General features: G+C 36.5%; 2 protein-coding genes across 2 annotated transcripts in view; one reads left to right on the forward strand and one right to left on the reverse strand.

Annotated features, from left to right (window-relative positions):
* LOC110457005 overlaps nucleotides 1-5,141 on the forward strand; it is a 29,689-nt gene extending 24,548 nt beyond the window's left edge. Inside the window, exon 12 of the mRNA XM_021508091.1 lies at nucleotides 1,614-5,141. Coding sequence (XP_021363766.1) covers nucleotides 1,614-3,872 — 2,259 coding nt within the window. The 3' untranslated portion in view covers nucleotides 3,873-5,141. The remainder of the gene's footprint in view (nucleotides 1-1,613) is intronic.
* LOC110457006 (MAM and LDL-receptor class A domain-containing protein 1-like) lies at nucleotides 4,639-26,884 on the reverse strand. Its single transcript, XM_021508092.1, has 20 exons — nucleotides 26,767-26,884; nucleotides 26,225-26,343; nucleotides 25,354-25,417; nucleotides 25,067-25,122; nucleotides 24,740-24,815; nucleotides 24,224-24,359; nucleotides 23,557-23,732; nucleotides 22,618-22,836; nucleotides 21,853-22,041; nucleotides 18,096-18,227; nucleotides 16,766-16,865; nucleotides 16,187-16,349; nucleotides 15,419-15,545; nucleotides 10,628-10,768; nucleotides 10,325-10,401; nucleotides 9,615-9,791; nucleotides 9,378-9,465; nucleotides 8,467-8,604; nucleotides 7,343-7,605; nucleotides 4,639-6,215 (listed from the first exon to the last, which is right to left on the reverse strand). The coding sequence occupies exons 2-20, from the start codon at nucleotides 26,300-26,302 to the stop codon at nucleotides 6,126-6,128; spliced, it is 2,490 nt and encodes an 829-aa protein (XP_021363767.1). The 5' UTR covers nucleotides 26,303-26,343; nucleotides 26,767-26,884; the 3' UTR covers nucleotides 4,639-6,125.

Raw genomic sequence — 26,884 nt, forward strand, 5'->3', positions numbered from 1 at the left:
AATATCTTAACACAACTCTCAACTTTGGCAAGTTATCTTTCTTTTTGCAGAATATGATTTCATAAAAAAAACAATTTAGGAAATGATGCATTAATCTTTTTTCAAAGTAAAATGTAGAAATAGATTACCCATGATCGCTCTATTCAGAATCAACAATCTGGTGTCCTATTTATGGAATGTTTGTACACTATTATACCAATGTTTTACTCAACACTAGTGTACAACCACAAGTACGGCTCTCAGCATTAAGGTTATGGCAGGGAACTAAGGTTCCACAAGAAAGCTACAGAAGTCAACACTGACATAGACAGCTTTCAGCCATGTAAATATCAAAATATCTCATTTAACACCTTTAAATGGTGATGAATCAAATGGGTAGTGCTTTGTTTTTATACATGTCATAGCTGATTTGTGTATGATTGAGAAATAAATCTTATTTTTATAAGAGTTAAATAAGATAAATAGATTGTCCCGGAATCATTTAGTAAGTTATGTAGATATAAATAGTGTGCTTGATTTCATTTTAAAAGTTGTCTGTAGGGAAGTAGAACCAAATTCGTGTTCTGTTTTTATGCCGTTTCATTTAAGTAGTCCTAATAAAAACCTTGTGACAACTTTATGTGAACAAATGCATGATAATTTTGAAAAATATTTCTGAACATTCTGAAAGATTTTGTAATGTATCTTATTTTGTCTCAAGTGTAGTGTGGCAAGGGTCAATACATTTACTCAACTACAATTTGCACTATATTTTTGCATGAAATTTCATGGTTTTGAGTTTATTACGTATTCAGCATGCTTAGATTTGTATTGTTTTTTTAGCATAGATTGGCTTTGACTTTATATATTCTAGATGTCATTGTGCTCTTTGTTTATCAATTTGGTTTTACATTTTTGAGTGAAAATACATCATTTGAGTCATCAATTCACAAAAATCCCCTAATTTCACCCCAACTTTTCAACACTAAAATTGTAACGTTTTTTATTGAGAAAATACACGACGAAAAGGTTTTTACCTGACTCACTATAATACACATTTTTGCATTAATTGTTTGACGGTAGTGAAGCGGACGTACAACCTATCGATCAATCAATCAATAATTGTTTGATATGTTGCAGTATAGTGTCATCATGTACAACACTTGATAGAAATATTTAATCTATTACTTGCTCGACGACGTTTATTATGAAGGAAATATTTCAATTTAGTCATACAAATATAACGAGAACATGCCACTCACAAATTGAGGATTGACGTCATCAGTTAGATAAAACAATCAATCACAAAAGGAGATGGAATAAAATATAAAAGAAAGGAAGAGTGTCAAGGACGTAGAAATAGTATTAAAATCCTATAGTTAATTCCTTTCACAGCAAATATAAAAGGAACAATGTTTTAAGATAAAATGCTTATTTTTCTAGATGTATTAGGTTTCCATAGACAAGTTATTTTCTACTTTTAAAAGTGGGAAAATCCAGAACATTCATTAACGTTAAAAGTTTTAATTAAAAAGGGGAGAAATGACGACGAAAATCGGCAAGCATTTTATCTTAAAGCATTATTAGTTTGGTAGGGAACATCAAGGATAACATATTTTCGCTATTCCTTCCAGGGCCAAGGTTACCAAGCTCCTAGTCAAGGTGGTCAGTTCCCTGATCGATACAGAGGTCAGGACATACCACCAATGCCAGGTCAAGGTCGTCCACAGGACACTGCTCAGTTCAGGGGAAGCTATCCAGCAGAGGGTGCAAACTTTAGAGGTAGGGGTGATCATGGTTCTAAAGGTACTGAACCTGCAGAAAAACGGGTGAGGTATGACACAGCTACCAGTGCAAGTGGTTTGGACTTGCTAAAGCAAGAGTATGCTGAGGAGGAGCAACCTCAGGCAGCAGCACTCAGTCAGTATGCAGCTCTTATTGCAGCTCAACAGAGACCACAACAAGTTGTGCCAAAACCGGAGCATCAGTGGGCAAGGGCTGAGTATGGTGGTGTTGGACTGTATGCAGGGCTTGCAGCTCAAGCTAAAGCCCTTATGGAACAACAGCAAAGCCTGCAGCAAGGTTTGCCACAAGGTCTTCCCCAAGGTTTACCACAGGGCTTACCACAGGGCTTACCTCAAGGTCTTCCTCAGGGTCTTCCTCAAGGTTTAGGATTACTACCACAAGTACCCGGTGAACAGTCATTGCTAGGACATCCCGCTGCAGCCTATGCTAATATGCAGCAATTTGCATTCATGGATCGCAGTGGATTGAGTCAAATGTCAGGTGCAGGATTGATAGTAGCTGGAGATCAAAACTTTGTGAGGAAGGCTGCTGTACAACCTCCACCGCCTCCCCCTGAACACACAAGTGTTGCAGATGTTTTGAGAAGTCAGGGATGGCAAGAAAAGGATGCTAAGTCCCAAAGTCAGGAAACGACTGATTCTGGATTGAACAGAGGTGATCGTCAGTCTAATAATTTAGCAGATGGCTGGAAGAATGTGTGGCAGCAGCAACAACCACAACCACCACAACAACAGCAGCAGCAGCAGCAACAACAACAAGCACAAAAACAGCAACAACAGCAACCCTCTCGCAAGCAAGAAGGTTTTGGAAATCAGCTCTCATATAACAGGCCAGGATCACGCAATCAGTCCTCAGAATCACAGTTCTCACAAAAACAACCCCAACAGAGACAGCATGAGTCGTATGATTCTCAATTCCCATCGGGGGCTAGACAATCATTCGATTCACAGAAAAAAATCCCACAAGAAAAGCATCAACGCGAAACGTATGGACGACAAGAGGAACCAAATTCATACAGATCTGACCGTCAGAATCAGTATGGGGGGCAGAAGCAATATTCTGGACAAAGACAAAATCCGAATGTTGATAACACCAGGAGTAGACCGCAACAGGATAACTTTGAAGCTGACAGAGGTCAGTTTGGAAATTTTGGTGTTGAATCCACAGATGTAAGACGTGAAACTAGTAGTGATGGTGGAGGAAGTCAAGACTCCTCTAGTAAACCAAGCCTCAAAGCAGAGGAATCTGATAAACCTAAACGTGAAAGGAGAAGACCCAGTAAATGGGATACACCGTCAGATGATCAACCACCATCTCCTTCTGCAGAAGGCGAGTCGTCAACTCAAAGTATGGATATGCCGTCACAGCCTGAGGAAAGTAGCCGTCCTGGTTTGGACAGTCCAAGATGGCAGCACCAAGAAAATAAACGAGATAGTTTTTCTTCAAATGATTTTGACGGGCAGCAAGAACCCAACCAGCAAAATTTTAACGACCACAGATCAGGTATGGGAAATCAACGTGGTCCACCTAACCAGGAAAGACCTGGCGGTAGATACGGGATGCAGGATGATCGTCCAGGTGGAGGAAGAGGTGGCTTCGGTGGTGGAAGAGGTGGTTTTGATGGGGGCAGGGGAGGCTTCGATGGTGGAAGAGGGGGTTTTGATGGAGGCAGAGGCGGCTTTGATGGGGGAAGGGGAGGTTTTGATGGTGGCAGGGGAGGATTCGAAGGAGGAAGAGGAGGTCATGGAGGGCGCCCACAACCCTTGATGGGAGGACCTGGTCCAAGGGGCCATCCAGGTCAGAGACCTCCTTTCAGAGGACAGCAAGGCCCGGGACAAAGATTCCAAGGACCTGGACGAGGTAAGGGCCCAGGAGGTCCCGGGGGCCCGGGTGGACCAGGAGGTCCAGGTGGCCCTGGTGGACCGCGGCCGTTCAGACCTAGAAATCCATTTGATGGCGGGATGAGAGGTGGTGGAAGACCTCCTTTCGGACAGCGAGGAGGATTTAATCAGAGAGGTGGAATGATGCGAGGACCCAGACCTGGTGGTCCTGGTGGTCCAGGTGGACATTTTAACAGACATTTGTAAATTATGATAGTATTGTAGTTTAAGTTGTCATGCCAATATTTCATTATGCATTGTACATCCCTTATCGATTTTTTCAATCATTGATACGATCAGTTTGTAAATAGACATTATTACTCTTAGAACATGTTTTGAGGCATTTCTTTTTTGCTTTGATATAGTTACTGACGAAGAACAATATTGAGGTGCGTGTTTGGTCTCTCAACAAATGACCCTTAGAAAAATAATATTAAAAAAAATATTATCCTCCTTTGTTTTTAACATCTGTTTTCTTCCTGAATAAGAATTCTTTTTATGAAAACAATTTGACAACTGTCCTCGTCAAACAATTGTTGAAAGGCTCATTTTATATAAACGTTCTATGAAACGCCCTTTTTAAAAAAAAATGTCAAATGTGAACACACTTACACTTTTACTCTTAACAATTTGATGTTTAACTTCCATTTCAGATTAAAAAAACTCCACAAATTTAGAAGTCGGACACTAAGCATTTTTGTAACACTAATATAAAGTTGTTGCAAGAAATGAAAGTTTTAAATCGCTATTGTATATTATTCATGTGCATGATTGACAGGTGCAGAAATATGTTTTAGGTACAACTGTTTGGGAAATTTGGTGTTATTTTCAGTGAATTATGTTATTCATACTAATATATAGATAGCTGTAATACAAATTATTTCTATTGTGGAAAAGAGAATGCTTTCGAGGCATTTTTTTCATGCAGGGATTCTTTTTCAGCTACCTACTTTGGAATTCGTACCTATATTACTTTTTCAGGGTCTTTCAAAGCAAACAATTATTTTTCAGTGTCTTCGAAACAAATCATCAACAGAGAATCATCGTTTTCAACATCATCAGTAAATAGTTATGTTAATATTAACAACACATACAAACTTGTTTAAATCCGGTATGAAGCACGTTTGAATTTCGCTTTTGTTCACTCATAACATTTTGCTAAAGACAGTCTTTCTGTATGAAATTGTATTCTTCATGTAACGCTTTTTCTATTATGCGTTTTCAGACACTTGTGTACGAAGTAATTCTCTATATTGTTTGATGTGAACAGCTAATAAATAGCGGCATAGTACCTATGTTGTCCCTTTGCATGAGTATTATGATGATAAACATGAGAATTACGTCACTTTCAGCATTCATTAAATCAATACTACCAGGTGTTTTTTTTCAAATAGGAACTACAAATGCTCATATCTCAATGTAGTATGTAACCTTTATGTATATTCATGTATTGTGATTTGTGGATTAAATGTAGAAGCTATTTATTCTTTCTCATTACTTAAAATTCCAGGGTTTGGATACGATGTTGTCCTACGTTATATGATACCAAATTTATTCTCTCGGAATAAAATGCAAGTTCTAGTTACACACGTTTGATGGAATATAGCGCGTCCAGTCAGGTATAAGGTATTTAAAAAAAGGATGATTTCTGCAAGCTACACGGTACAATACAAAACCATATACACCAATCAGGTTCTTCTTTATTTCAGCAGTTCACTTTATTTGCATTGTGAAAGAAAAATAACACTTGACTTTGTATTTGTATCTGAGCAGTAATACTCGCTTGACTGTATATCCTATTAAAACCTTTCTATAAACATTTGCGACACTCAGAAAAAGAGTTATGCGAGTGATGCGTTAGAAATAAAAAGAAGTGAGGAGAAACAGTATTCGATTAATACAATGTACTACATAAACATTATGTATAGAAACATAATAACTCCAAGTACTTGAGTATTTTCCTAGTACTTTCAAAAGTAGATGTCTTTTAAATTTCAGAATTACAGTATTTAAATGGAATGGCATACAGTTAGTAATATCAAACGATTAAGAAGGAACATGTTTCTGTTTGAATTCGATCGTCGTTTTATTTTCTTCACTCCAGGAAGTTATGAGTAGTGTTTCTTTTGCAGCTATTTCAACGTTTTTGTCATATTTTTTCATATTCGATAGCATCTGAATCTATTTTTTCATCAGGATTTACGAATGTGTTTTTTAAACGACATTATGCCTTAAGGAATGTAGAGACCCTAAACTATCGCTATTATTAATTGCAGATGTTCTACGATTTTAACTCGTTAATATAATTAAACAAGTAACAAAGATTAACAGTACGAACGATTGAAATGACACTAAAAGGTTTAATTATTATTTATATAGCTATCCAGATAATTTTATGAAAGCCAACGATTTCCTCAGCATTCTGAATACAACGGCTATTTTCTGTGTATCTGCTCTTTTTCAGGAGAAACAATTTTCTTCTTGTACAGAAACGTCATCTATAGCAATGTCGCCTCGATATGATGATCCCACCTCTCCTTCAAAGATTATCTAGGAGAGAAAAAAGTTTTAGTTCAATATCATACAATAAGTCGTTGACCGTAGGCACATGTTCGTTAGAGAAGTTGTTTAAACGCTCCAGAGAGACTTTTACGTTAATACGATGTGTGTACAGTCATTAATGTCTCATTATACTAACAGTTCAAAACACTCGCAGATTAAGCATTCGTATTTTGATATACATTTGTTCGTTTACAATATTTACCGAGACTTCGTTATTATTCAATGAAATAAACAATTACTGAAGCGACTCCATATGTAAAATGGTATCGCTGAATTTGTACTTGTACTTATCATTTTAAATACAGGCGATACATAGGGGAGGTTATTTGACCAACCAAGTGTCAAAAATATCTTATATTTCAGCCGTAATTGGGTTGTATTTATTCGGATTTTTTTTTTATATTTACAAATCCTACCACCTTCAGGTACCTATTTTGTAGTCTTTCGGAAATTTCTAAATGCATTTCCTTCGCCAAGATATGTTTTCAAAAGGCGAAATGAAATGCAGTACACACGAGAGTTGTAAAACAAAGCACTGGACACATTTTAAGGGAATAGTTTATAAGGTTAAATTTTGATGTGCATGGGAGCGGTATAGAATAGCACAGGCGATTGAAAAGCTTGTATGTGCCATTGAGGAAGTTATAAATGCTGCTGGTTTCGGGACCTTTTTTGCAGATATAAACAAAAATATGAATTCATTGTCTGCATGTCACGGCAACTAAGATGTCGCTCCATGTCTAAATATACCACTTCCAACAAAATGCGGTTGTTTCACTTCCCTTACCAATCTGGACCGAAGATACTTAAATAAAAGCTGTTTAGTGGAAACCCTTTCTTTCCTCAATGTTATCTTCTAAAAGTTACATAAACTCTTATCGTTCTCTTTCAATGCTGCTAGCGAGTAGTTGTTAGAATAATCATTTTCACTTGTTACTACACAATATATTCATATTTGTATACATACAACGTGCTTTCTGGCATTTCTTGCTTGTTTGTATTATATTGCGAACCTCGAAAAGCATCATATAATTTATATTTAGTGAATGTCAGATTAGCGTCTTTTTCAGCTATGTTTCATTTATTTGTATTTTAACCAAGGGAAGTGTACTCACCTGAGTTTTGAAGAAAGATGCTTGTAAAAACACGGAATAAGATTCCCACACGTTGCTTTGTTCACCGGTTAAACTCCAATTTATTGTCTCGTTGCCATTTTGATCTTTTGTAATTAGTCGTAAACTCCCCACTTCCTTTCCATACATAAACAGCCAAAACCTGATGCAGTAACCCCAAGAAGATGGCGAAAGGAAATCGGTGGTTAGCCGAGCTGTATCGGCTGTGACTCGCGGGGATGATGTTTCTATGTAGATGTAGAAACCTGTCAAAATTGTATTGTTCAATCAAACATTTCAAACGCTAGGACAACAAAACATACTTTTAGTATATTTATGACTATATCGAATACACAACAAGGCTGGTAAGGACAAGGAACAATAGTCGTGTCAGATTGGAAGAGTCTCGATTTTCTGCATACATCACGTAATCTTTCTTGAATTGAGAAAATAATTTGTATGGGTCTTTCGGTATGTTAAGATAATAAGACATTGAGTGATGTCGTTGACCTTTAATTATACTTACTTATTCACGTCCCTTCCTCATTAAACAAGTATGATTCTCTAGAATTACAACTGAAATTTAGTAGTGGCTAGTTTTTATACAAATATTGGTTTCACATATATTAAGTTTATATATCGTATACAAAACCGTATTATATATTTTAGCATACCATTTGTTCAAATCCTCCGAAGTTCAAATGAAGCAAATAATGTAAAATATGTGAATTCTTTCCTATGAATTCCATTTGTAGAGACATATTTCTAGTAACAATTCATTTAAAATTTTCTATGTTGCATTTTTACTTTTCACTTTTAATTTCAAATTTCAGCAGGCTTATCAAAAATTTGATTTCTGCTGAAAAGAAGATTTTGCATATTTGCCCAAAATGTTACATTGATGAAACATAGTTATTGCTTGTAGTATATCTTTAGTGTAAGAACATACTGTTTGCATCTCATTGATCAATACCATTTATGGTAGCTAGCGTCCCAAAACCTAACACGTCCTAAAATGACCATAGTCATTAATAGGACGTAAAACACAAACAAACCAAAGTGTCCCTTTAGGCTGACTTGTACGTTAGAAATGTCTATAATACATATGGTTTACTGGACTCACTAACCATCCCCGGACGTGTGGTCCCGAGTTGGACCAGTCCTAGGGGTATTCGTAGGGCCCCTGTGTCTGAGCCAATCGAACATGTCGGACGTATTTTGGTTTCTCCAGGTACAGAAATCGTCTTCAAAATCGCAATCGAAAACTGAAACGCAAGTAATGGTCATTTATCGGATTTATTTTTATTTTTGTATCGTATTACAAATGGGTTTTGCCGATTTGTTTAAACATTCGTTATATGGAACATTTTTTTGCCCATCTATACGCGCTTCATAACACATCTCAATGGCTTAGCTTTTTTTTGCCGTTCAAAGTACAAAATCGTCTACAACCTCTCAAATTAAATGATATAAGGTATAAAAGAAATAAGAAAAGATAATTGCAGTGAAAAAATGAAGTAACTTTACTTTTTAGATTGTGAAAATATCGAACTCGAAAGCGATGGCTTGCCTTTATGTAAGTATGTACTTTTCTAAAAATGTTCACATTCTACCAAGGGTTATCAGGTTGAAAGTTTAACAAGGGTTATGCTGTAAGTGGTTAGCAACTAGAACGAATTTACCCCAAAATAGATATTATTTACCTGTTCCCCAGACGATCAGTAAGACTATATATAAATGACTATCATGTTTTTGTTTGAAAATGGTATGTAAATGATGTAAAGGATAAGTTGTTAAGCTTAAACATAAGCTTAACTGCAGGTGCACGCTTATTGCAATCCGACTCAGCTTCTATGGTAGTGATTATGGATTGTTAATCAATTCTGTGATAATAGTAAAATATGGTCTTTTTAACAGAGTAATATCTGTTGTAACATATCGTATATCTGTGTGGCGTATATGCCCTATTTTGCTGTATCGGGTGTGAAAAACGTTCTCTCCAATTTTCACGAGTGTTAGCATTGTTACATTCCCTTACCTTTCCTGCACTTTCCTGACATTAATTCAAAGTCATCAACAGCAATGTCTCCCCTGTATCCACGGCCTCTTGTTGCTTGAATCACCAACTAAGATATACAGTTATATAGCAGATGAAAGTGTCCCATAGTTTTACCTTCAATTTCTTGATACAATTTGTAGTTATTATGTTCGTTTGTTTGCGTGTATCATCTAGAGTGCAATGTTTAAAAGAAAGTCAACGCTAAAGAATGCTTACCGTCTCGTTGATTAATGTGATGAATTCTACAGATGCTCTCGTCCAGCCTTTTCCCTGGTTTCCCGTTTTATTCCAGAGCGTCGTTTCGTTTGTAGACGTCTTTTTCAGTAGAGATAAAGTCCCTATGCTTTCCCCGTACATATTGTAGTAGAAGGAATAACAGTAAGACCAATTGTCCTGTAAGGATAAGCAGTGACTCTTTCAGAATAGGAAGTTAAAAAGGACCCAAGGTTATTGCACATGTGGGCTTCATTACTGCAGCTGATATTCTCATCTGATATGCATGTTATGTTTCTTTTGTGACTTAAAGCTAGATTGTATGCTTACCACAGCATTAATAAGTGAGGGTTCGGCACTAAAAGTATCACTTTTCAATAACAATTAAGATATAATTTACCAGAATGCATGACATTATGAGAACAAATTTGTATTCAGCAAGTAATCCATGCATGTTTAACCTTCATTTGGCACTGTTTTGATATTTTCATACAATTTTTCTCTGCCAAACACATTGACTTACTCAATTTACCCCTGCCTTACTTTGTTTTGTATCGCTCCTCTAGTCATGTTTAATTATTATATCTCGACAGGAACATGTAAGCTTTATTGAAAGTCCGGTCAGCTTAAAAGAACATGACTCATACTGCTAGGCGTTATCTTTATCATGCTGACATTTTGACAAATTTGTTAGCGCAGCTAGTCAATTTTACCTTAAGCAGAATTGAGGATAGTCTTGCCACATCACCTTCTGCGCGTGGTCCAGATGTCTCAATATATATGTAATAACCTAGAGAAAAGTAGACAAACATCATTTACTGTCTTGATCCGACTACCAGATGTAACAAATCCTGGCCTGGCGACAATAAGTAAGTACGACCAATATATTTACGCAATTGCATTGAATAAATCCAAAGAACAAATGTAAAGTATCTATAAAGTTATGCTCTTAATACACAACCTTATGAAGAATAACCATAGATGGAGAGCAGATAACGATGATCCTGAGGAGTTACCATAGGAACAGTTGGTTCTGTCGCAATCGGGTCCCGTTCCAAAGGTTCGGGTAGGTCCACTTTGTAATATCCAATCAAAATCGTCGTCGCTGCTCTGGATCCATTTGCATAGTGTAGCCGTGAAGTTACAGTAATTCGATTCTGAATAAAATTGAAAGGAATAATATTTCTTTGTGTATTTGTTCCAAAATCGGCAAACCCATGGAGATAGTTCGCTTATTCCATATGTAAGAATGCGTATTGCAATATGAAGCGATTCGTGTTTTAGAAACGGCTAACACATATAAGGCTGAAGTTCAATCAAATGTTATAATATTTATAGCATTAAGTTTGATGTCTTGGGAAACAAACACGGGTGTCGCTTGGTCCGCGCATTTAGATCAAAAGTATCATGTGAAAAGTATCTAATAAACTATTGGCATCGGTTTTTCAGTACATTAGCTTTTTTTCTAGTTTAAGAAACTGATCGGACATATTATATGTTATCAAATACAGTGTATGCCAAAAAGAAACGATTAATACATCTAAACTCATTCGAAGACACAAGATGGTATACATTTCGTGATTTTGATATGTTAACTTAAAAAGCATTTGGAAAGGTATTCTATCTTCTGTTGTTTGCAAGAACTTAGCATGCACAACAAACTATTTACGGTTCCTGTAATCTCGCTTTATCCAATTATTGAATTTTCTTAAAGAGGCATTTATAAGTATGTCTGTTTCATTTTAATACCAGAAATGCTGTAATAGTTATGTTATCATACACTTAATTATTCTTCAAAATGGTTACAACAAAGCTTAATTTAATATCTTTCTGAAATGCTCTCTTTGGGGAACACAAGTGTAGTTGGATAAAACGACAAAAATCGGTCCGATAGATCCCGCATTCGATAACCCGAAAAAGACGCAAGGTACTTCGAGACACGTTCAAGTCGTCAAAATGAGCAGCACAAAGTTAAAACTTTCAAATGCAATTTTAAAATCATCATATAGACAGTCCTGGGTAACAGGAATTCGATCATCCTCCATTAATCCATGGCTGGTTTATAACGAGCATGAATCATGTACTTTTCCTACGGACAGGTGACTGTTGCTGATACGAGAGTACAAATGACAACACGAAAGAACATCAAGAAGTCTTGAAGTGAAAAATACCAATCCACAAACATATAAGCATAATGAAAATATTGACCTTCATATCGCACAAACAATAGCATGTTCCATTATGATATCAGGATGACAACCAGGAAACTTGTCCATAGTCTTCAAACCCGACGTAGTAAGTTTGTCCCGTCATGATATTTGGAACAAACCCATGAACACTGAATTAACTGTGACATATAAACGCTGGGTAGCCGTTCCTAGTAGTCATGTAGTTAGTAAACATCAAGGAAAGCGGCTGAAGTAAATTTCATATTATTTAAAGACAGCATAAGAGGGTATTTTCGATCGATGTAGCCTTCCAATAAATTTCATGTTATTTAAAGACTGCATAGAGGGTATATACGATCGATGTAGCCTGCCAATACATTTTATGTTATACGATCGATGAAGCCTGCCAATAATTTTTAAATTATTTAAAGACAGACCACCGTTGATGAATCTGAATGTGGAATTAAAGGATTTTGAAATGTTTTTACTACCAGTCCTGATATGCTCATCAACAAATTCAGCTTCATCTGAAAACAGAAGGAAATGAGCCGGAAGAGGGGCATAGTTTGTTTCTACAGCACCGCCTTAATTCTGCTGCAGAATCTTAACACTGCTCAACAAAGATATTGCCATCCAGAAACTAGATAATTCTCCAAATATTGTCCTCAGTATCATATTGGCCTTGGTTGTGGGTGTCGCACGATATGCTCCAAAATAATATTCAAATCGCCTTTCGCCTTTCTTAGAAAAGTAAACTCGTGATAAGAAAATGAAGGCGTTTCTCCATTTTAGTATAAGGCATGGTGGTGTGAAGGGTCGAAAATTCCAAAAACAATGATATAAGAACCAGTTTTTAGAAGAGGACGTTCAAGATTGATCACAAGATCTTCGAATACTTGTCCTCACAAAAGGAAAGAGTAAGAATAAAAGGTGTCAACCATTTGCACAACAACGCCACAGCAGCGCAGTAAATGTTGCACAAGAATATTACCGGGAAAACCAAAATGTTTAAATTTCCCCTTTCTTTTCTTAGTCAGCGTAATCTTATGAGCATCATGAAAACGTTTCGAGGTAAAGTCGTGAATCACTTACACGGAACGTTTTGACAAACTACTCGGTAACCGAGTAATGTGGAATAACCTGGACTGAAATACTGGGAAGTGCGCAGATCAACATAAATTAACCAACGTTGCTCATCAAACGCAGAAACTGCTGCAGGTTTGGCTAAAAACGCACACCTAAAGCTTTACATGTGCATTACTAATTATCCCATATTTCACAATTGGAGTTCATAAGAATCTTTTGACTTTTATGTTCTGCTGACAGCATTTTACGTACATAGTGACGCAAACTTTCTTCGGTTAGTTAGTGATAGACGAAATTTTAATGTAAGGAATTATACTGTTTAAGCTGCAAATTACTTAAAAATAACCCCATCTAACGTAGGTATTGCTTGCAGATTTGGCTGAAATACCTCGAACTCGATGGGATCAGTGGTAATGATATTAAGTTAAAACAGCTTATGGGTTATTTATCAGGAATTGGTTAAGGGTAACATTCCCAAGGCAACCACCGTCTGTTACAATACCACGAAAGTAATCAAATTTGAAAATTGACGAAATTATCTTTAAATGCATATTCTTCAGAAAAGAAACATTTGATCAATTTACCGCTAAAATGTACTTGTTTTTTTCCCGGTTGTATATAGCTTGTGATAATTACCGTAGTCCCGTATGCCTACGTATACTTTAGTTTCATACACAGCATAAAAAGCCAATAGAACATATATGTAGTGAACCGCAATGAAACCTTAACTGTCGTGCTTTACTTGTTCATTACTAATTATCCCATATTTCACAATTGGAGTTCATAAGAATCTTTTGACTTTTATGTTTTACTGACAGCATTTTACGTACATAGTGTCGCAAACTTCCTTCGGTTAGTGATGGACGAAATTTCAATGAAAGGAATTATATTGTTTAAACTGCAAATTACTTCAAATTACCACATCGGCAGTTTGTTATATTAAAAAGCTCCAAATCTAATGACGGCCGTAAACTTGGTTCTGGAACCTTCGATCACGTCACTACGTTACATATTCTAATCATTACTCCGATTAATAAATCGGCGCCTTAATTAATTTTAATCATCAGAAAATAATAGTGTTGATTATTTGGTGTTATCTTTTACTCATATATCGATGTAGTTATCATCGTATAGTAGTACCCTTTCCCATTTCCCCCTCGTGCCGCATTTAAACCTTTTGTGGGATGTGAATATAAGATTAACCTTGATTTATCGACGATACAGTAGTATGAATGTAGTTGATAACGAACACAATCTATGGAGCGGAGGAATGCGTTGCCAATTGTGCCTATACGTCCGTATCGTCGTCAAAAAGAAGGCGAAACCTTTTATATGCCATATGTGATTTTTATGTATCCCCAACCACATCCATGTTTGCGACGTTCGCGTGATATTTTTTTTTTAGCTCAGCAGGCCCTTAGCGCGGCATCCATCTGTCCGTTTGACGTCGGCTTACATTTTTCAGTGGTCAAATGAGTGAAAAACGTGGGTAAGGCATACAGAAATAGGCATTAAACCGGTATTTTCTTGGATAGCATGTTTTTTTCCCCACCAAATAATTGGACCAACAATGAGAGCCTTGTAAGTAATATACGTACAGTAGAAACAAGCCTGTACTGTTAGCATGTTTGTTCTCAAATAACTTTCAATACATTTTGATTTTGCTGGTCACAGATGTGAAATGTTTTTGCCAACAGCATTGTAAATCAAGTGGGCGTTGCCGGGCACCGGACAATAGGGCCTCTTGCTTCTTTGCTATTTGCTGGCAAATTTTGCTTCCAATACTATAGGCAAATGGATTGAGCGTAGCGGAAAAACCCGTGCAAACCTAAAACAGCGGCTTCTGTCTTGGCAATTTTGGAAAGTTATTTAATGCATTTTTGTTCGATTGTATGGAAGATTTGAAACTGTGTATTAACAAAATACCCAGGAAATAACATGACTTAATAAAAATAAAAAAAACGTGAAAAATAAAATGACGCCCTTCAAATAAGTGCATAGCGTTGCAACGTACTCAATTTATAAATCTTTGTGAGCTTGATAAACTACGTACAGTTGATACAAAACGGTACATGTGGTTGTGTTAAACACGTGGCACTACACCTGAAGGTTATAGATACAGCTGCCAAAAATGAAATTGTAAGCAACTGGTGATGACATTTCAAATTCTAAAGCTCGAATAAAGTGGACAAAGATTCATATGAAAGATTAAAATCCTTACTGAACCATTGTGTATTACCAAACATTAAAGCCAATGATGTAAAATTGGGACGTGTGCAATATATATGATACTGTCCTTACCACTAGTTCCCAGACTCTATTGTTCATCGGAGGAAATGGTGCAATCTTCTTTTAGTGTATTTCTAAAATAACTCTTATGCTTGAAATTTTAATATGCATGACACCATACAAAAATAATGTGTAAGAATAAGATTTATTTATCACAGACAAAAATTTACAATTTCAATAAATTGAGACGTTTCCGTCCTCCGATGAGCAACAGTCGCCTGGGGACTTAGGTAGCAGGAGGCCAGGGATTGTAGAGATATTCACTTGTTCCCTCGGCGTTAAATTCCTGATCTTCCAAAAAACTCTGGATGGTGGTACAGTCGCCTATTAGGACGTCGTCTATCGCAATATCGCTCTCTGTCGACTGGCCCTTCCCAGCCTCGAATGCTATCTGGAATGGTTCACAATGTTTGATTTTGTGTCAAGTAGTGTAAAAATAAATATCTTGTGATTCAGAATCATGCATATATTCTAAACTTAGTAATCTTCGATATCTTTTCCGGATGTATGGAGTTGGTAGGTAACAATTCTATCACAAATTAAGTTTTACTGTCGACGCGGACTATTTGGGACAGGATACAACAACCTCAGTACTTGCTGTGTTATAAATATGTGAATGTATATTGATAAATTGTATTGATGGAGCAATTTTGCATAGCTGATAGCGAAGTGGTTTTCGATATTTGTCAAAATTGCACCAAACTTGACAAAATAGTTCCAATTTGTTAGAGGCTGACACTTCGGTATTTTAGGATTCCCCGTCTAGATCAGTAAAAAAAATGATTGGCTGATTCTTTCCAAGCTGTCCTTTCATCTTTATCTAACTGTTTCTTTACCAGGATCTATAAAGTTGTACAATAGTAATTGTTGAATGGTAAACACCTAATATTGTAGATCAATCTGACAACAGCTAAGGTCAGTCATAATCTATACCATGAATCTTATTTGGTTACCGCTCCATAACTTCCCTTTTTCAATGGCAGACTATATATAGATAAATTCTGAGTTTTATCTAGTTAAATTAGTTTGTACCTGAAAGCTTTCTGATACACATGCTAGTTTGACCTCCAGCTTGATTCTGTTCCATCTATCGCCCTGGTCACCCTGCCACGACTGAAGCTGCACGGTGTCGCCACACGAAATACTACTTACGTTCAGGATTCCCATCATTTCACCGTGCATCGATGACGTGAACCTTTGAACAGAACATTCCTCTGATGAACGCTACTTTTATCCAGAATAAATATAATCTTTTGATTTAATGCATTACAAAACTGTACGTTAGACACTAGATAAGGTTATTGCATGCATAGCTGTCTGTTTTTACAGTTACACACCCGTTTAATCTATTGATACACAAATGAGCGTGGGAAAAATCGTTATTTGCCATATTGAACAATTGTAAGATATAACAATTACATTGTTTGATAAAGATGTTTTAGTGAACACTATTCTGAATTGTGGATCAGAAAGGAGAGGGGCCAACTTTATTGCTTCAGTGAACCATGATGAACTTATTTTTGTAGAAAAAATAAATTCTAGCCTCTTTTTAATGGCTACGACAGACGAAGACGAGAGAGGCGTGTGACAACACGTGTGACTAGGTCTTACGTTAGGCAGTAGTCGACGTTTCTATTTGGAACAGCAGGGGAGATAATATGTAGAGTGTTATGCTCTTGCAAGACTTCACCCCTGGCATAAACGAACGCTCCTGAGAAAGAAACAACAGTATGTATATGTATTGGCAACAATAATGTCGATGCTGCTTCCGGTGTCCGCAGATATCAATTCTTGGGCCCAAGCTATTTTGTTTAACTTTTGTCAATGACTTGCCTGCAGTTTTGAAACACTCTACTTGTTTTATGTTTGCAGATGATAGTATATTTTTTAAAACTGTATCCTCTATGTTTGATTGTTAAGAATTACAACATGACATTGATAGAATATTTAGTAGTGCAAAATGTGGCATATGCAGGTTAACTTTAAGAGTTGCTATGCTATATCTTTTTACTAGAACTGCAAACCTATCCAATGTTCGTATTTCATGGGAGGCGAATTCTTAACCAAGGTCACGTGTATTAAAGACTTCGGAGTTTGGTTATCCTTTAATCTTAACTTCTCTCATCACATTAAAAAGGCAAATGCTTGGACTTTTAAAATGTTCGTGCAAATCTTTTACAAATGTTTCTGTGATAAGGTCATTGTATTTAAGTCTAGTCAGAAGTCTGTTAGAATATTGTATAGAGATGTGCACCAAGTTGAAATTATTAAGAGGAATGTTTTTGATGTTCCAAAGCAAATTTTGATATTCATTTCACAAAAACAAACACATTGACACCTGTCATATTTCACATGTATCCTGTAGTTTCCAACAACGTTGTATTTAGAACACTTTTCCGTTCATAACTAAATATAGAAAACAGATATAGATAAAACAGATATTATTTATTATATTATCTTGCTTGCAAATAATAATGAAAATCATGTTTGTATTCATACTAATCAGTTTTGTAATTGCTCCGCCACTTACATAGTATAATCATTAACTCAACATAATACATGTACGCATGTGCACGTTGTCGGTGTATGGGGCTTTAGGGGTTTATTAAGTTACCGTTCAATATATGGCAAAACAAATCAGAATCACAGTCGTGTGAGTTATACTAGAAACCATTGATCAAATCATTGTCCTTGCATCCATGTTTATAATATTTGTAGATGGCATCGCATATCTGGTGACCATTAGTTGCTTCTTATAAAAACAGAAATTTTAACATGAGTATAAGTTTTCAATGATATTATGTTTTCGATGGGACATTATATAACATTTTTGGGGGTATCAAATCAGATTTTTTTTATTTATTATATTAATCATACGCTTGCAACATCAAATGATCGTTTGTGCGTTATAGTTTTATATGTTCTTTGGTTTTTATGTTACCTATACTACTGTCCCATGTATGGTCCCAAGTCGGTCCGGTATGCTGCAATGGTGTTGGAAAGCTGGTCCATGTCCAATTACCATGCCATCCACATACTGACGAATTGTCGAAATTACAGTAATGGTAGTTGCCTGAACGAAGACAGAAACGCACGATATGTCATAGAAATACCAATGAAGATAAATATTAATGTAGCGTATATTCTAAAAAGAATATCTAAATAATTCCAAGGATACACTATATATCCCACTGTGGATTTTCCTTTATAAAGTCACCTCCCCTTAATTTCGCTTTGCGCAATTGGATAAAAGCACTCCCGTTGACTAAGTAGCTCAATTTGTTATAGCATCAATCCGAGTTCCAGAGTGTGTACAATCAGAACACGGTTATTAATGATCTATTTCTATTTAATCTGTATTTATTTCTTGTCGTTTAAGTCCGGTTAGGTATTGTATCTTTCCAGATACGATTACCAAAGCCAGAGTCGTACCGGTAAAAACAGTTCCTACTGCATATTTCCATATTTTGGCAGTAGTGCAGGGATCCTTAAAAGCGGTTTACGGGGCTTACGATTACTGTACCAAGTTTCTCTCCCTAATTAAAACAATCCTTCTTTCCAATCCAAAACTTCAGATTCAGAGAGAACGTCGAGATGTGTTCAACATATCTAAAACAAATCTTGGTGATTGAAATATCCAAAACAACTCGGTGATAAATATATCCGAGTTTAACTGGGTGATCGACGCATCAAAGATAAACTGGGTGATCGACGCATCAAAGATAAACTGGGTGATCGACGCATTAAAGATAAACTGGGTGATCGACGCATCAAAGAAAAACTGGGTGATCGACGCATCAAAGATAAACTGGGTGATCGACGCATCAAAGATAAACTGGGTGATCGACGTATCAAAGATAAACTAGGTGATCGACGCATCAAAGATAAACTGGGTGATCGACACATCAAAGATAAACTGGGTGATAGACGCATCAAAAAAACTGGATGATCGACGCATCAAAGATAAACTGGGTGATCGACGCATCAAAGATAAACTGGGTGATCGACGCATCAAAGATAAACTGGGTGATCGACGCATCAAAGATAAACTGGGTGATCGACGCATCAAAGATAAACTGGGTGATCGACGCATCAAAGATAAACTGGGTGATCGACGCATCAAAGATAAACTGGGTGATCGACGCATCAAAGATAAACTGGGTGATCGATGCATCAAAGATAAACTGGGTGATCGACGCATCAAAGATATACTGGGTGATCGACGCATCAAAGATAAACTGGGTGATCGACGCATCAAAGATATACTGGGTGATTGACACATCAAAGATAAACTGGGTGATCGACACATCAAAGATAAACTGATTGATCGACGCATCAACGATAAACTGGGTGATCGACGCATAAAAGATAAACTGGGTGATCGATGCATCAAAGATTAACGGGATGATCGACACATCAAAGATAAACGGGGTGATAGACGCATCAAAAAAACTGGATGATCGACACATCAAAGATAGACTGGGTGATCGATGCATCAAAGATTAACTGGATGATCAACACATCAAAGATAGACTGGGTGATCGATGCATCAAAGATTAACTGGATGATCGACGCATCAAAGATAAACACGGTGATAGACATATCCAAGATAAACTTGGTGATCGACGCATCAAAGATTAACTGGGTGATCGACGCATCAAAGATAAACATGGTGATAGACATATCCAAGATAAACTGGGTGATCGACGCATCAAAGATAAACTGGGTGATCGATGCATCAAAGATTAACTGGATGATCGACACATCAAAGATAGACTGGGTGATCGATGCATCAAAGATAAACTAGGTGATAGACATATCCAAGATAAACTGGGTGATAGACATATCCAAGAAAAACTTGGTGATCGACGCATCAAAGATAAACACGGTGATAGACACATCAGAGATAAACTTGGTGATCGATGCATCAAAGATCTACTAGGTGATCGACGCATCAAAGATAAACACGGTGATAGACACATCAGAGATAAACTGGGTGATCGACGCATTAAAGATAAACTGGGCGATCGACGCATCAAAGATAGACTGGGTGATCGATGCATCAAAGATAAACTGGTTGACAGACGCATAAAAAAACCTGGATGATCGACGCATCAAAGATAAACTCGGTGATAGACATATCCAATATAAACTGGGTGATCGACGCATTAAAGATAAACTGGGCGATCGACGCATCAAAGATAAACACGGTGATAGACATATCCAAGATAAACTTGGTGATCCTAGCAACAAAGATTAACTGGGTGATCGACACATCAAAGATAAACTGATTGATCGACGCATCAAAGATAAACTGATTGATCGACGCATCAAAGATAAACTGGTTGATAGACGCATAAAAAAACCTGGATGATCGACGCATCAAAGATAAACTGGGTGATCGACGCATCAAAGACTGACTAGGTGATAGACATATCCAAGATAAACTGGGTGATTGACATATCCAAGATAAACTGGGTGATCGACGCATCAAAGATAAACACGGTAATAGACACATCAAAGATAGACTGGGTGATCGATGCATCAACGATAAACTAGGGGATAGACATATCCAAGATAAACTGGGTGATAGACATATCCAAGATAAACTGGGTGATCGACGCATCAAAGATTAACTGGGTGATCGACGCATCAAAGATAAACACGGTGATAGACACATCAAAGATAAACTGGGTGATCGACGCATCAAATATAAACTGGGTGATCGACGCATCAAAGATAAACTGGGTGATTGACATATCCAAGATAAGCTGGGTGATAGACATATCCAAGATGAACTGGGTGATCGACGCATCAAAGATAAACACGGTGATAGACATATCCAAGATAGACTGGGTGATCGACGCATCAAAGATAAACTAGGTGATAGACATATTCAAGATAAACTGGGTGATAGACATATCCAAGAAAAACTGGCTGATCGACCTATCAAAGATAAACACGGTGATAGACACATCCAAGATAAACTGGGTGATCGACGCATCAAAGATAAACTCGGTGATAGACATATCCAAGATAAACTGGGTGATCGACGCATCAAAGATTAACTGGGTGATCGACGCATCAAAGATAAACACGGTGATAGACACATCCAAGATAAACTGGGTGATCGACGCATCAAAGATAAACTGGGTGATCGATGCATCAAAGATAAACACGGTGATAGACACATCAGAGATAAACTTGGTGATCGATGCATCAAAGATCTACTGGGTGATCGACGCATCAAAGATAAACACGGTGATAGACACATCAAAGATAAACTGGGTGATCGACGCATCAAAGATAGACTGGGTGATCGACACATCAAAAATAAACTGGGTGATCGACACATCCAAGATAAACTGGGTGATCGACGCATCAAAGATAAACTGGGCGATCGATGCATCAAAGATTAACACGGTGATAGACACATCAAAGATAGACTGGGTGATCGATGCATCAAAGATAAATTGGGTGATCGACGCATCAAAGATAGACTGGGTGATCGACACATCAAAAATAAACTGGGTGATCGACACATCCAAGATAAACTGGGTGATCGACGCATCAAAGATAAACTGAGTGTTTGACAAATTCGAGGTAAAGTGTGTTTACGGAGTAAGCTAGGTGACTGACCTATCCTATGTTGTTAAAAGAGACATGGCTGCAGTGTACCTAACTTCTTGATATATCACCTTTGGTGGGATCCAGACAGACTGGGGTATCCCCTGTCCACGTCCCGTTGTCAGTGCAAATCCGCTCGGATGGACCAATCAAAACAAAACCATCGTTACATTTGTATGTTATCCTCGACCCTATACTTATATCGTCTTTAGATATACCTCCATTCTTGAGAACTCCTGGGTTTTCGCATTCCTTTTTATCTACAAAACAATATATGTTACATGTGTATTTGGTGGAAACACATATTTACATTTAAGGTTATTTGAATGAACAAAATGTCAATTTTATTTGAACGGGTCTTAACGCGCTGGAGATAATTGTGAATTATATTTTGAAAAGTTAGTCGTGGTCCCCATAACTGAACATACAGTCACTATGAAAGTCATTTTCATTTCATATCCAAGCAAATAAAGCATTCATTCATTTTGCACATATGAAACGCAATATATATATTCAAAACAGAATATCAGGAAACGTGCTAAGAGTGGAAGTGATTTTTATCAAATATTTTTCTACCTTTTAATAGTTAATAGTGACGCTTTTTCCCAACAAAATACATTTATTTTGTATATAATTTGTCATTCAGAAAATTGTTTAAGCAAAATTAATTGTAATGATGTCAGTGTTATATTTTTATGTAACTGGTTTTAATAAAGATTGCCTAAGGAGTACTAGGAAAGGTATTTGCTAAACAATTTACACAATTGGAAACAAATACGCCACTAAGTTAGGCAAGAAAGAGAGTAAAATGCCTATAATCATGTGTTGGTACTCACCACAATTATATAGTTTACGTATTTTGATGGTGTCGAGCGCTGTGAGGTTGACACGCTGTCCTATCCTGGAGGTATCAACTGAGCTGTCGCTCAGCTGTATAGTAGTCAGATTATTGTTGCTAAAAGCGTACATGGAGTAGTGCATGATTGAGTAGAAGTCGTACCTGTCCAGCACGACAACATCACGCTCGTCCATCTTAAAGAAATTTGGCTGTTTATCTGGAGAGAAAAAAATATGGTTTAATTTTGTTAAACACTCTTTTGGCATATTTCCTGAATCTCAAACCCACGCAATGAAACATAAACTTTTAACTCTGAAAATTTAATATTAATCGTTTCTGATAAAATATACAGTACGATATATATGGTACATTTTATTTCGAGGAGGCAAAATCAATTTGGTATATGTTACGAACTTCGAATAAATAATATACAAGGTTATGTAACTCCCACTTAACCTAAAACATAACTTTCACCCCCAAATATTCATCATAATACAAAAACTAGAATGGGATATCTATCCACCTGGTACCGTGTTACATAGCTAATTTTAATATGAAAATGTGCATCAGTCGTATGAATAACCATTTTTCTGGCTGATTTGAAATCGATGATCGCCGCCTTTGCATCTCTTAGTAACGAAATTACGAACTTTGTAATAACGAGATTAGTTAGACGTAATACCTCTGATGCTTTTATTATTTCAAAAAGTTTACGATTACAGAAAATTGGTATGTAAAAATAATAATACCAATCGGGATTTGTATTTCCTGGACATTTTACAAATGTATTCGTATATGGGTGACTGCTTGAAAGTCGATGGCCCACCTAAATCACTTCAAGATCCGTTTGAGAGTATGTTCGTAGTTTAAAACTAAATGTCGTGATATAGCTGAAAGTTATTATATATAGAGAGAGAGAGAGACACAGAGAACTCACGGTACGCGATGTTATCCCAGTTAATTTGTATGTATTGGTCCCTGTCGGGTCTCGTGTGTTCGTGCCAAAAACCCAGCGTGTGCATAAGCTCATGGAATATGGTCCCCTTGTGCAGACATCTAGGAGCTAGTGACAATTTCTGGGCGCCACCATGTCTCCCCACATCACTGTAACATCTAGAAGGGACACAAAGCATAACAAACTCATATAAGTGAATGAAATATTAATCAAATCATTGGTAACATTTTCAGGAGGTCATTTAAATTCTTTTAAATTTTGCTGAAAGAGGACAATGTCTCCCTATCTATCAGTAGACATAAGGCCAATGCTGACTTTGCTTCTATTTGTCTGTGTATTGTAAACTGTACTTAACTGGTCGTATAATGAATATTAAATATTGTATATTGTTCATAACTGGTAGAATACTATACATTCTATTTACAGTTAGAAATAACTGCCCCAACATAACATTCACACACCTAAAAGTAAATGTTCCTGATTTAAAATACTATTTTAAGAAACAAACAATAATGTGACGTCTCCTTCATCAAAATGCAATTTCGGCAGTCATGACAGATTGTCCCATTAAGAATACAAATATGTCTTCGGTAATGATATGAAAAACCTTCATGCATCATCAGGTATTATTGGTTTGGATGTAACCTACCCATTATCAGTGCCTTTCAGGATAGTGACGTAGTCACGGTCACTGTCAATCTTCTGTTGGAAGTTGATACAATCGTCCCCGACTAAGTCGTGTAAATCCGCCATAGCAGTGGTAATAATGTTGACTTGGTCCTGATCTGTTATAATACATGATAACGTTGACATTATACGACATACTGCGATATTCTTAGTGATTGTGAAATGTTACGAACTGTTATTTTAACCTGATACTGAGCTGATATATAACTTTCAAAATATGGACATAGAATGTAATTCTGACCCTTAATGATATTTTAATATCTTCCTGAAAATAATTGATCTGTCATGCTGTTTTATGATGACGGCAAATTCCTTATTTGCCATAATATTGTTGATGCTATCAGGATATAATTACATTGTTACATGATCATACTCTATTGTTGTTACGCGAAGAAGTTAAAAGCATATATCCATTGGTTGAAGTGATAAAAAGCAAAGGATACAATAACAACAAAATAGAAAATAAAATGATGCTTACCAAATCCCGGGTCTAGTACGTACGGTACATGACGCCCTCTCCATGTTAACCGCGGGTTACCAACAGCGTGACGATTCTACAGAATATAAAGTCGTCAAAATCATATTTATAATATTTCATAAGATGTTACGATTTGTGTACATGGGGCATCATTCATTGTCGATTCCATGCGTTGAATTTAAACACGGCTTGCTAAAATGTTGTTGTGACTTTTGTGTTATTTATTTGTTTAATTACTTTTGATCTATTTCTGTATCATTTAAATTTTTGTTTCTTGAAAGGTAAAATCGAAGTGCGAATAAGAACACTAGTTATTTATATATTTACCTGTTTTTCTACGTAAATGTCTCCTTCCCGTAGCACCCCTCCTGATACCTCAACACCTGGTAAACAATATAATCATCACTTAACGATGTTAGTAGATAAAGTAAAAATATTGAGACATATATTTCCTTTTTCGACATGTTTATCGTTGTCAAGACATATTTCATGGAATTTGAGACGAAATCGGTATTAAATTCCTGTTATAATGATTTTAGCGCGTCTCGGAGATATTGTGTCTTAACGAAGAATAGGTCTGGCATATTCACATGTCATTGTCCGCAAAAACATACCAATATTCTGTTCTAAGAAACTTAGAACTGGTGTGTTTAAACCATCATCTGTGTAGTCAATTCTCTGAAAAACAAATTAAAAACAGATATAAAAGTATAACGGATCAGTATATATGCATAATGTGTTTTATTGCCGACAATTTTTCAGTGTCACCCTTTCTTGATTGCATTTTTGGTCTCTTATTGCCTATTGAACCTATTTGTTGTGCTTTGCATTCTTTGCTAGACGAATATGAGGGAGGGACTCGACATAAACTGTACACTCACTGTCTTTGTTCAATTAATAGTTGCCACTGAAATATTAACACAAGATATACATTGCAAAAAAACACATAGCATGTATATACATATGTCTTACCATGCCTTATACATGTGACGCGGACTCGGAACTAAGGTCAGTGCTAGATGTATTTATAATTACTTACACAACCAATGCTACAAATATTTTTAAATGTCAACTTGACCTCCTACAGTCAGATAAGGTTACCATGAAATTGTGGGGCGCCATTGAGGATTGATCAAAACAGGCCAGATTTATCTTATTAATTTGGCATTAATTGATGAGTCTATCATGAAAGGAATGGCCCGCTGTTAAAACTTTACCTTGTTTCACTCTCTGGTTCGAATTTCAAAAACAAAAATCTGGTAAATGTTTTCATATTTCGTTGTACCAGTATTGTAGCCAAACGTTAAAGCATTATAACGTTATTCAGGGTTTAACAACCACATTTTCTCGAAATCTATCCTGTTATTGCCAATCATTTCTATCTACAGTGATCCTGGCCGTGACTTGTCCGATTTCCATTACAAGTGCATTGATAAAACATTCAATCTTGATTTTTTCATTAAGTAAAATGAGTGATTAGCTTACCCCATCTTCTAATGGAAAGCTTAGTATAGCACGGAGAACCAAAACTAGGAAACAGCCTGGTTGTACCAGTGTTTTCATCTTGGAGTTGGGAACCAGACCTCGCTGATCAATGCTCTTGGCTGTTTGAGTAAAAGGTTTCTTCATTTATATACCAGCACAAATAACACGTGATATCATTATGTACTTTACCAGTTATTAGCTGGAAAAACCGTCAATTTATACCCACGAATGAAATCGAACGATAAGAAGGAGCGTGTGAGTGTATTTCTTTATGTAGTCCTGACACTTCCCTCAGCGTTGGTATTTCCAACCGCATATAAATGAAATAAAAGTTAATAAATGATTGTTTTTGCCGTTGTGAAAGATACCGACTAAATTTAATCTTCGTGAGCGTTCACATGCATGCCAATTAAACTCCGGGTTTTTTTTTTTCTTCGATTTATTGTTTCATTTAATATTTTTGTTCTTTTCCAAGTTCGCAATTAATTACCATTTCTATAAGAGGCACATATCTTATTCATTCAAACGCAGCAACACCTTACCTTGATCCCACGAATATATAACAATGCAGGGCGAAATCTAGTCCACTATTTCGTCCATGTTGGATTGTATACAACACCTTAGATCCTGATCTAGTGAACGAGAAATGATCTGTCAGCA

Source organism: Mizuhopecten yessoensis, unplaced genomic scaffold, assembly GCF_002113885.1.
Source record: "Mizuhopecten yessoensis strain PY_sf001 unplaced genomic scaffold, ASM211388v2 scaffold8991, whole genome shotgun sequence".
Taxonomy (NCBI): domain Eukaryota; kingdom Metazoa; phylum Mollusca; class Bivalvia; order Pectinida; family Pectinidae; genus Mizuhopecten; species Mizuhopecten yessoensis.

Coding starts and splice junctions, on each gene's coding strand:
- LOC110457006 (XM_021508092.1), bottom strand. CDS start 26,302: ATGAAAACACTGGTACAACCAGGCTGTTTCCTAGTTTTGGTTCTCCGT. Junction 24,360..24,739: donor CGTACTAGACCCGGGATTTG/GTAAGCATCATT, acceptor GTATTATAACAG/ATCAGGACCAAGTCAACATT. Junction 9,792..10,324: donor TATCCTCAATTCTGCTTAAG/GTAAAATTGACT, acceptor TTATCCTTACAG/GACAATTGGTCTTACTGTTA.